We start from the raw sequence: 11604 nt of genomic DNA on the forward strand, positions 1-11604 counted from the left end.
CCTGGTCTGCGCATCAAAAGTCTTGCAAAAAATTGTGCCTATCCAGAAAGCAGCAGCAAGAAATCTAGAACTGTATCCCATGCTAAACACAAAGGGGTACCTAAACACAGATTATTTAATGGTCCCAATGCATGTTTGCTACATATTTATAATACACATTACCGACACAAGAAAAATGATACAGTAAGAAGAACAGAAGGGGAACAATTTAAGAAATACTTCCCCTACTGTACGCCCTGCATGAGAAGTGGAAATTTTATAAATGCAGTTGGCATGGAAAAGCAAATGTCAAAAAGCATGACATTTGTACTATTCCTATCCCATGCTAGCATATTGCCACCATAAACATTTGATTGGTCCATTAAAAAAAATTAAGAATCTTATCCTTCCTCACTTAGAGACTGTCTTCTTCCCCTCATACACAGGCAAATGCTCCCACTAATTTGCACTGATGGGACTGTGTTTTAGAAAGTATCTGTCGCGGTTGCTAGTGTGACCATCACAGCCTCAAGATGCTTGTGGCAGATGTAGGCTATCAGCCCTCCTTGATTTGCCCAGCGCTCAGCACCCACAGCGCCCTCTATGGGCTTGTTATAGGTCAGTTCGGGCAAATTCTTGTGTTGCCCAGCACGCCAAAGCCGCAGGGCTGCTGAAAGATCGACGATGCCTCCCCCGAGGGCTCGCAGAATGGCATGGGGGCCACACGAGTCCCACTTGAAGGTGCTGCCTTCTGAAAGGACATAAGCATCGGCAAGACCGAGGGCGACGCAGAGCATCTTGTAGCCAGCACCTGAAGCAAAGCAGAGCCTCTCACCGTATAGAGGGGCCAGCGCTTTCTGCAACATGGTGGTCTCATTGCTGCTCAGCACCACGCAGGGGGAAGGCTGCTGCCGGGGTTGGCTCAGCGAGCTTAGCTTGGTGCTTCCATAGGAAATGCCCCAATGGTATTTGCTCTGCCACCTGCCAAAGAGAAAGGGTCAGGGTAGCTTTGCTAGGAAAAGCGCCCACCATTACACAACACTGAGGTGAAATAGCAGTCACTCTTTCTCAGCCCAACCCACCTCACAGGATTGCTGCAGTGGGGCAAGTAGGAGACAGGAGTATTAGGTATGTTTGTCACCTTGAGTTATATATACTATATATAGAAAGGCAGGATAATATAAAGAAAGCAAAGATAGGTATCAACAATAATAAGCTTTTTGGGTGCAATCACAAAACAACTGGAGCACCATTGGAACATCATCAACATTGAGAAAATCACCATCGGTCAATTGCAAAAGGCAGCTTTACTTGGAACAGCTTACATCCTGCGACAATAATTTAACAGCATCAAATAACAACAGCTCCCTATGAGAGGTCCTTGGGAAGGCCTTGACAGGTGGATAAAAATGCCAAATCGAGTCTTAACATCTGGCTGACTGTGCGACCAACCATAATGATTTCATTGTTTTGAGAAAAAACCTTGAGGAAGTTGAAGAAGGTGACTGAGGTGGCAGTCAATATTGCACAAGGATAGGAAGAAGCATGGAAGCAGCAATGCTTTTGCTTAGTTGCAAAAGGGAAGCTGGGGCAGGAAGAGGGACAATTTTTTTCAGAGGCAAAGAAAAGGGAACATTACAGGAACCATTTGGTAAAGTATTTTTATTCAGTCACTGGTTTTTGTGGCAGAAGCATTGCTTCTTCCAATCACTGCATTATCCTTGTGCAATACAGTATTGACAGCCACTTCAGTCATTTTCTTCTACTCCCTCAAGGCTTTTTCTCAAAACAGTAAAATTATTATGGTTGGTCGCACAGTCAGCCAGATGTTAAGACTCGATTTGGCATCTTTATATGCGATACCTCTGGCAAAGTCTGGGCCACTCCTTAGATGTAGCAAAATGCAAATTTTTTAAAAACTCTGAGAAGCCCAAGGAAGAATGTTTATTTGCGCTCCCCTTTCTTTCTTTTTTTCACTGCATCTTATATCAATATAACTTTTGTATCCATTGTTTCATGCTCACTGAAGTAAGTGGCCCAGTAAACAAGAGTATATGTTGTGAGCAATATAAAATACTGTTATACCTTCCGGGATTACATTTTGATTCATTTGACTCCCTTGAATGAATAATATTGATCCATCTGATCGTTTCAAACAGGGGTTCATTCTCTGGATAAGTCCGTCTTATAGCAATGGAGCCGGCGGTTATTTTCCCATTGCCCCTCTAAAGTCTGGGACTGGAGGGCCTCCCTTGGCAGGCATGTGCTAGCTAGATCAGCAGGCAATTCAAGGGCAGTACGAGTGAAAAGAAACGGCTCCAGAACAACCATGTAACTTTGTACCAAACCTGTGTCAGCCATACAAGGTATATCAGACTAATAAAACAATGCCACATAGGACTACTCATTGTCACAGCTATAGCAAGAAAGTTTTCCAAGTCTGAATGTGCTCCCCATCTTCTGCCTTTTATCTTTGTATAAACTAAAAAGGGACATGTGTGAAGCATTTTCTCAACTTAATTTCTCAAAATAGGCTCAAGGCGCACTTGTCTGATTGTTGCCTTGGTAGTAGTTCTTCCTCTATCCTTCAAAGCCATTCCCTAGGCCAGAGATGGGCAACTATGGGCCCTTTATGAACTATGGACTTCAACTCCCAGAATTCCTGGGCTACCTCAGGAATTCTGGGTGTTGGAAGTCCACAGTTCGTAAAGGGCCCATAGTTGCCCATCCATGCCCTAGGCCCGTGATGGCGAACCTATGGCACGCGTGCCACAGGTGGCACGCAGAACCATATCTGTGCGCATGCGAGCTTTGCCCTATCTCAGCTCCAGTCGCATGCACGTGCTGGCCAGCTGATTTTCGGGCCTTCTGGAAGTCGAGAAACGGGCCATTTCAGGCCTCCAGAGGGCCTCCAGGGGGGTGGGGAAGGCTGTTTTCGCCCTCCCCAGGTTCCTAGAAAGCCTATGGAACCTGGGGAACCTATGGAAAAATGAGCCTACTGGGCCCACCGTGCCATTGCGTGCCAAAACCGGGGGGAGCGCAGGGGGTTGTGTGCATATGTGTGGGGCTCATTGAATTATGAGTGTGGGCACCCCACACGCTCCTCCCACTTTTGGCATACGACAGCAAAACAGTTAGCCATCACTGCCCTAGGCCCTCTTCAGCCTGCTTCATTGTTCATCTCCATTCATGTTGATGTACCGTAAAAGGAAGGGGGAAAATCCAGGGCTAAGCCCTTCATAATTGGTGGGAGAGCCAACCTGGTACATGTAGGCAAGACTGACCCACAGTGCTATTGTTACCTGTGTGCTGTCAGCTCCTCCTGGAAGAAAGGCTCATTGATGATGCCAAGGACGGGCTCACCCGAATGACGATTGTATACTCCTATCAGCACAAGCGCTGAGTGAAGTCCAGATGGATAGATGCCATTCACAGGCACCACACTGCCACACCCACGAATGTACTGATTAGTGGAATCTGAAAAGAGGGAAGTAAGAAAGGGAGAATTCCTTCAGCAAGACTCGGCATTGAAACAATAGATGTCAGAGTGCTGCCCGCTAGAACAGACTTTAAAAATAGTATCAACTCAATTCCTGATCAATGTATACTGGATACAGGCTAAGAAAAGATTCCTAGAAAGACAGGAGAATATCACTATTGGTAAGGAACAAGACTGGATGTAATAGTGCTCAACTCTCTTTTATATAATCCAGTCTATGCCACATATAGGTAGTCCTCAACTTACAACAGTTCATTTAGTGACCCTTCATAATTATAATGGCATTGAAAAACGTGACTTATGGCTGTTTTTCACACTTATGACTGTTGCAGCATCCCCATGGTCAAGTGATCAATATTCGGATGCTTGGCAATTGACTCATATTTATGATTGTTGCAATGTCCTGGGGTCATGTGATCACCTTTTGCGACCTTTTGACCAGTAAAGTTAATGGGGAAACTAGATTCAGTTAAGAGTGAAACTGTGTTACTAACTTAACAACTGCAGTGATTCAGTTAACAATTGTGGGAAGAAAGGTTGTAAAACGGGGCAACATTCACTTAACAACTGCTTCGCTTAGCAACAGAAATGTTGGGCTCGATTGTGGTTGTAAGTAGAGGACTACCTGTAGACAAAACTTAGTACTTAGAGAAAGACTGTATGTAAATGGCTTCCGATGCCCAACCTTCATCTGCCATTCTATTTACCTATGGGGTCAATCCACACAGCCAAGCTCTCTGTCGAGATGGTCACATCCACATTGTCCAGTGCTGGGTCTGAAAGCACTACTTCCTGATGAACAGCAGCTGCCAACAATTCAGCTGCCGTCTGTTTCCGATCCAGGACTTTCTGCAGCAGGGCAGCAGTTTCCTGTTGGGTGGGGCAAACCTTCACCACTACAATCTCGCCTGCAAAGGCAAATAAAATTCAGAGACTGTTCAAGAGGGCCCCTCTACTGATCAAGGGGATCTTTCACATTTATTCTCAAGACTCTTATATATTAGGCAAGCAATGAGAATTATTTTAATGCCCCACTTCTTGGATCATTGTGAGAGGAATTCTTAAGTTTTATTAGAAGCTTATCAGAGGCTCTCTAAGACAGTCCATAATGATGGAGACGTTTCCTTGAGATATGGCTTGTCCTTTTCCACCACAGTCTGTGCTACTACAACTCACACTGTAGTAAGTGTGAGAAAGATAAAGATAGGGTGAGATGTAGGATATCTGCTTTTAGCTAGTCAATTTCAATTTACAAGTGGATTAAACAGTAATACAGCCCGATGTAGAAGGACAGCCAGAGCCTGGGGGTGGAGCAGGGGTGAAATGCTTCCGGTTTGGCCAAGCCGGTAGTGATGGTGGCCGGTGGTTCGGAGAACTGGTAGCGATGGCGGTGCAAGGCTCCACCCAGTCGTCGTTACTTCCTGGTTTTAACCAGGAAGTAACCTGCTTTTTTACCCTCTGCGCATGCGCAGAAGGGTTTGCACATGCGCAGAGGATCCAAGTATGCACATGATGCGCGTGTGCGCAAAGCAAGTGCACGCGCACAGCACATGCACTTCCAAAACAGTTGGGAAGGTAAGTAGATTTCACCCCTGGGGTGGAGTCAAGAGGAATCAACCTGGAGTTGTTAGGTTTCCCCAAGCAGTCTAAGTACAACCCTTCTTGAATTCTTATCTAGCACCAATTTAGTGCTGATGGTTAGTTGACTAGATTCTTGTGTATAGGGCACCAGCAATAAATCAGCTTAACTGGAATTTAACATGTGGTCCTGATTCTTCGCACGCAACACCCAGGATGGTTTACATCAATAATATTTATCTTTAGCTTTTTGAGCTGTCACTTAAAAAAAAAGAGAGAAATCAGATGTAACAGCATGCAGAATTTCTGCTCTTCTGACAAACTCTTAAAAGGAGGGAGGTGCAGGATTTCTTGGTAATAAAAAAAAGACTAATCTATTGATAATTTCCTCTACTGCAGAGCAAAGTTAAAACCTACAGGAGCCTTGCCCTTTTTTGCCCTTACAGGGCAAAATCTGCAGCTTGGCACACTCTAAAAATATTACCTTACCACTAACAATTGCCCTACCCAATACGGACATTAGACATATTCTCTGTAAGTGAATAATGGACGTTGTAGCAGTTTAATTCATGTGAAGGTCCTTAACATGAGGAAGACTGTCTTAGAAAGGAAAATAAGGAAATGGTTGTATATTAAATATGATAGCTAGCATGTTAGGGCATGATCCTCCTTCATATGAAGCTCCAATAAGTCTAGTCAGTGCTCTTTCTGAAATGGAAAGTCTCCTAAAATATTTTCCCCAAGCCTGTCTGCAATTTTCTGGAATTCTTATAAAGAGCAAACATCTTTGCAGGGACAAAGCTTGCAAGAGGCCATCAGAGTAAGCCTAGGACAGGTGATGGAAATATTTCTCTGAAGAAAATGAAGCTGGAAGTGGGAGAATGACTTGATGAATCAAAAAGAGGACCAAGCATGTCAGAAGGGCAACATGGCCCTATAGAGGTAATGGGGCAAGGACACACAAAATTCTTAGCCAGTGTGCCAGGTGGAAATTTTAACCTTACACAATTGGAAGGAGTCCAGTTGGGGAAAGTTTATTTTACAAAATATGCTGGTATTTCCTCCTCCCTGTGCTGATTACTCACCAAGGCCATTTTCAAATTTGTTGGACTCCTCGCCACAAATGTGATCTTGTAGTTCTGGAAACTGTGAACAACAATGAGAAAGGGTAAGGAAAGAAAAGTGGAACTGAAGGGAGGAAGAGGAAAGTACACTTTAACCAAGCTGACAAGCCTGATCCTAGTTATGGCTATTCTGGGTTCAATGATTCTACCGTGTCCCATTTCAGGTTGATCCTCTGGGTGAGAAGGAGACAGCTGCATGTCACATCAGTCCCAGTCAGTTTGGAGTCCTACTTCTGGTACCTCACTTCAAAGTGAGCGAGGACTGAAGAATAACAATCTCGGCTATAACCATTTTAGCTCAACCATGAATTTAATATTCTCCTAAGCAAATCAGCATCTCTAAGCCTTTACTGCCTCCACCCTGCTGTAAGAATAATAGCGCAGGCCAACTTTACATGGCTATTTGAAGAGTGAGAAATGATGTGTGGAGAGTTTGGAATACATGAGAACAGCTATTGCACTCAACTGTAAACAACTGAATATATTATTCAAACGGGTGATAGATCAAGGTCCATTCTCAGTTCCTATCTGCTCCTACTTTTGCAAATGCAGTAGGTTTAGCTATTGCTTTCTATTGCTATTTGTTTTTAAAATATAACACGTTAGAATATAAGAGTTTAGAGTAAGTAGAAAAGCCCCTTTGAGTGACACTGGAGATGAAAAGAGCTTAAATCCTCTAGGATACGGCCCAATCTACACCTTATTATGTCTCTCACTACATAGAGAACTCTTCTCCAAGCAGCTACCTCTTTTCCCACGTCGTGTTTGATGACTTCTTGGATTAGCACATCTGCCAATGTCTTGAAGTCCTGCAAGAACTTCTTATTCTTGTCTGCACCTCTCTTCTCCTCGATGAGTAGGCTAAAGAGGGCCTCCTCTTGGCGACACAGCTGGGCAATGCAGGCAGCTTTCTCTGAGGCAGCCAGCAGGCTCCTCAGAAGAGCTGTCATGCTCTAGACAGAGAAAAGAGAAAGGGAAAAGGTTAGGTGGGAAAATGCACAAAAAATGTTCACATACAAAACCCTACTTTAACTGAGGAACACTATGGAGGGGTGGGGGAGGCAGTGATTCCAAGAGCTTGTGTGCTTTAATGCTGGGATTACAACAGAAAATTGCATGTGAACTATCAGGCGTTTCTTGTCAGTATTCTAAAATTAATAAAAGAACAAATTATGATTGTTAAGCTACCCAGAGTTATCTGAGGTAAGATGGGTGGCCAATAAATTTTACAAACAAATATTTTAATTAGAAGGAAGAGATCTAACAGGTGACAGCATCCAGCCCTTTCTGGCTAATCTTTTCCCGTGTCCCCTAAAACCTGAGCAGGGTCAAACCTGATTAGACCTTGGATTGAAAATTGTCAGGCTATATTGGGAAACTGGACAAGCATCGTGGAAAAAGGTAGTGGTAGATCAATTTTGTACTGCTTCCAAGAACATAAATGTTATCACCATCACCATCAGGGTGTGGGAGTTTTTATTAATCAAACAGAAAAATCTTCTTTGAAAGTGAAATGTTGACAATTTTGTTTGTTGTTGGGGATAGATGAGGAAATACATTTATTTATTTATTTATTTATTTATTTATTTATTTATTTATTTATTATTTATTTTTTAAATTTTTATACTGCCCCCTCTCCCGAAGGATTCGGGGCGGTGAACAGCCAAGATTAAGAAACATCCAATACAAACATTAAAATGCATTTAAAACAAAATTAAATCCAATGGCTTTCCCCAATTTAAAACCCCTTACCCATAAAATTCACCAATAAAAATTCTAAGCCAGCCCGGCTTGCCGAAATAAAAACGTTTTCAGAGCCCGGCGAAAGGTTCGGAGGTCTGGGATCAGTTGTATCCCTGGGGGTAGCTCATTCCAAATGTACTCAGGGCGGGTACATTTATTATTGATTTTGTCTTTATTAATTGAATGCAAAATAAGAAAAATACAAAATAGTTTTAGGAAAAACCTTCCAAATGAAAATAAAGGAACAATAATAGAAGAGCTCAGCTTCCCAGTTTGATGGAGAAGGAAGTAATATTTACTGAGTAAAGTGATTTACTTTTTGGTTGCTGTATTTTTTTTTCTAGGGTTGTAAATATATAATAGCAAAAAGAATCTACCTATTACAAAGAGGGGGACAGAAGAAATCTATTGTTAATCTCTGGATGATTTGCCCTCAGCTGATAAGATTTTCGAAGCTCTGTTTAATAACTGCAGTTATATCCTCCTGTTTTCATTTTACAACATACAGCTGAAATGAAGATTAGAATAACTGCAAACTGATTTTTGCTGAGAATTCAATTTTTTTCCCTGCTACTCAGAACTAACTCTTGAGTTCAAAATTCCTTAATTCAAAACTCATGGCTTTTCTACCTGTCTTGATTGATGGATTTCATAAGTCTAGGTCTGAAATAAAAAGAAAGGAAGGACGAGAGAAAGAAATATCCTATCAAACTGCTTTCCCTGGCTATTGTACCCTGGATGTTTCACTTCAGATTGCCCAGACTTTTGTAACTGCTAGTGTACTCAAGATAGCTCTATAGCCCATCCCCTTAGTCCTGCTGTCTGGAGATTATAGGCCTTGATGCCCAACATATCTGAGTGCCCCCAAATTTGGGAAGGGTGGAATTATGGCTTAACTCTGCGTCCTCATTTTTTATATTTATATTTATCTCCCCCGTCCTTTTCTCCCTAAGCAGCCCAAGGCTGTCATTGCCTCCCGGGTAACCATGTAAAGAAAGAAAGTCCAGTGGACAGTAACTAGCTGAAGGCCACCCACTTAGCTTCTTGGTTGAGAATGAAGATCTGAATAGTCTCTCTATTTCTACCTCGGTCTCTAGCCAGCGCACAGCAACCACAAATTCCCGTAGGTCAATTTTTAAAAACTTGGTGTGGACAAACTACCTGTTCAGTAAACCTCTGTTGGAAGGAAAATCCAGTTACAGTTCCAAGCCGGGAATAAAATGGAGGCTGATTGGAAAGAAAGATTCTGTTTATTGGTGAACAGAACTAACACACACATAGCGTGCAGTTTTGGGACAGCTGACAAAATGGAGTTGAGAGTGGGTGGGTTTTTATACCATCTTTGGGCTTTGTATTTGAGATTCCTGTTCCTGTGCAAGAACATGTCCTTTAATATTCTAATTGTCAGATTCTATGGGGTCATGGCTGGCTCTATAGGCAAAAGGGGAAGTGAATATCCTAGGTGTTTGTTTGCTAATCTTGTCAATCTAATTGCTTATCTGGAGTTTCTGTGTGACCCAGTTTTTCTGAATGGATTACCAAATCTACATTTCTAAAAGCTGGCCTCCTCAGTTTCTGCTTGGGGGCAGGGAGACTGGGGCTGGTTTCTACCTCCCTTAAGACTTTTTTTTTTTTCATTTCTCCTTTAGGGGAAATATTCTATCCTGCCTTTTTTAATATCCCCCATAATATTTCATTCTCGAGGAGGGTGGGTGGGTTAGGATGGGTGGCTGCTGACTTTCTACACCCACTCTCAACTAAGACTACAACCTTGGGCAGGGCCACCACATTTTGACACCAGAGGAAAGGGCTGCCAACACATTCCCCTTCCTTCCCTTGGGTCAAAGCTGGCAGGGATCTGGCTAGGTGGCAAGCAAAGAAAGGCCCACACAGTAGTGGTGCTCCACAACAGGAGACAAATAAGCAGCAGGGAAAAAGGGCTTAACTGCGGGAGATGATCAGCGTTTGAAGGGTCACACGGCCTCCTAAAGCATCTTTGAGCAATCCTGCCTGACCTTTTCGCGTGGATTTAGGCGAGCCAGCAGCAGGAAGCCCGGGTGCCAGAAAGGCACGGAAGAGGCTCCTTTTTCACGCGTCACCTTTCCCTGCCTGAATCCTCCCATCCCCGGCCGCCCCAGGGCAGCGCCCCACCACCATCTCTGCGTCTGGAGCAGAGACCACGCGCAACCCAGAAGACCCCGGCGGGGGAACCAGGAGTGCCTTCCCTCCCCGGTACCGGAGACGGTCAATCAAGTCAGCCCACGGGCCGGGCCACCATCACGCCATCTCTGCCGGCGCAGAAATGTCAGAGCGCGTTGTTTTGCCCCGCTTGGCCGTCTCCGAGCCGGGCGGTGTGAAACGATCTGCCACCCAACGGGCGCCGAGCCCAGTCCTTGACTCACGCGTCCGCTATGAAGCTCCGATCAAGCCGGGAGTCAATCAGAGGATTGGGGCGACCAAACAACACGCCTTTTTCCTGGTTTCCTCGCCGGGACCGTCTTCTGGATTGGGGTTAGAGGTGGACGTGGTTTTTCTTTCTTTTTTCTTTTTAGCCACGTCCGTTCCGGCGCAAAAGAGACTTTGGATGGCACAGCAGACTCATTGATTGTGTCTAAGCGTTGGGTCTAAGCAAAGAGGCGGATCCTCCAATCTGTCCGATTTGATGTAATTCTTTGTCGCGCTCGTGGGGCGTGGAAACTGGCGGCGACGCAACGCTCAGATTCACTCCGTCCTTCCTTGTATTTGTTCTGAAATACCTCAAGGTATATATATATACCATCCCGCCGCCGCCGCAATGAAAGAGGCATTCAGTACGCCGATCTGTTGCATAGTGGATCACTACTCTCATCCTGTGACACAGCAGCCGCTGTCTCCTCTCACCTCAACGTAACTAGGCTAAAGCAGAGGTGAAATCCAGCAGGTTCTAACAGGTTCTGGAGAACCGGTAGCGGAAATTTTGAATAGTTCGGAGAACCGGCAAATACCACCTCTGGCTGGCCCCAGAGTGGGTTGGGAATGGAGATTTTGCAATATCCTTCCCCCAGGAGGGGAGGGAAAGGAGATTTTGCAGTATCCTTCCCCTGGAGTGGGGTGGGAATGGAGATTTTACAGTATCCTTCCCCTGCCACGCCCACCAAGCCACGTCCACAGGACCGGTAGGGAAAAAATTTGGATTTCACCCCTGGGCTAAGACACAGGCTCAGCTCATTTGATCAGATCCGTACTGTGAGCTGCATCCATTCCATATAACAACATCTGATGAATTGAGGTGCAGATCCGGGGAAAAAAAAGTGATGTAATCCGATTTGTTAGTGTGCTATTAATCTGTTTCTGATGTTTGACTACCATATACTACTACAAGGCTCACTATCTAGGCTGATAATAAGAAATTATCTAAAAAGCAACCAGAGCCAGTCCTTCTGTGGGCCAAGACTCTAAAGTTAATTCTTTAATCTATTTCTCTGTCACAATATGGTGCACTGTTTGCAAAGTCAGGTAATTTGCAGGTTTATTTTGGAGAAAGCTGTCCTACCGTATTTGTATCGACATTAATTGTCCCATTGGCTGTGAGGTCGCTGTATTCCAGCCTGCCCCGCTTTTTGATGAGAGTTGCAGTTCAATAGAGATCATGGGCTTATAAACAAACAGCTTCGGTTTATATTTTCACGGGAACTTAACGGG

The 11604-nt window shown here is 44.2% G+C and overlaps 1 protein-coding gene across 1 annotated transcript; it reads right to left on the reverse strand.

The window, feature by feature from the left end:
- Positions 1-394: 394 nt before the first annotated feature.
- Positions 395-9094, reverse strand: INPP1 (inositol polyphosphate-1-phosphatase). The gene is made up of 6 exons (XM_070934886.1): positions 9085-9094; positions 6927-7133; positions 6142-6202; positions 4186-4386; positions 3282-3456; positions 395-960 (listed from the first exon to the last, which is right to left on the reverse strand). The coding sequence occupies exons 2-6, from the start codon at positions 7128-7130 to the stop codon at positions 465-467; spliced, it is 1137 nt and encodes a 378-aa protein (XP_070790987.1). The 5' UTR covers positions 7131-7133; positions 9085-9094; the 3' UTR covers positions 395-464.
- Positions 9095-11604: the final 2510 nt, after the last annotated feature.

This window comes from Pituophis catenifer, unplaced genomic scaffold (genome assembly GCF_029215685.1).
Source record: "Pituophis catenifer annectens isolate HBS135680 unplaced genomic scaffold, rPitCat1.0.hap2 SCAF_2, whole genome shotgun sequence".
In the NCBI taxonomy this organism is placed as follows: Eukaryota; Metazoa; Chordata; class Lepidosauria; order Squamata; family Colubridae; genus Pituophis; species Pituophis catenifer.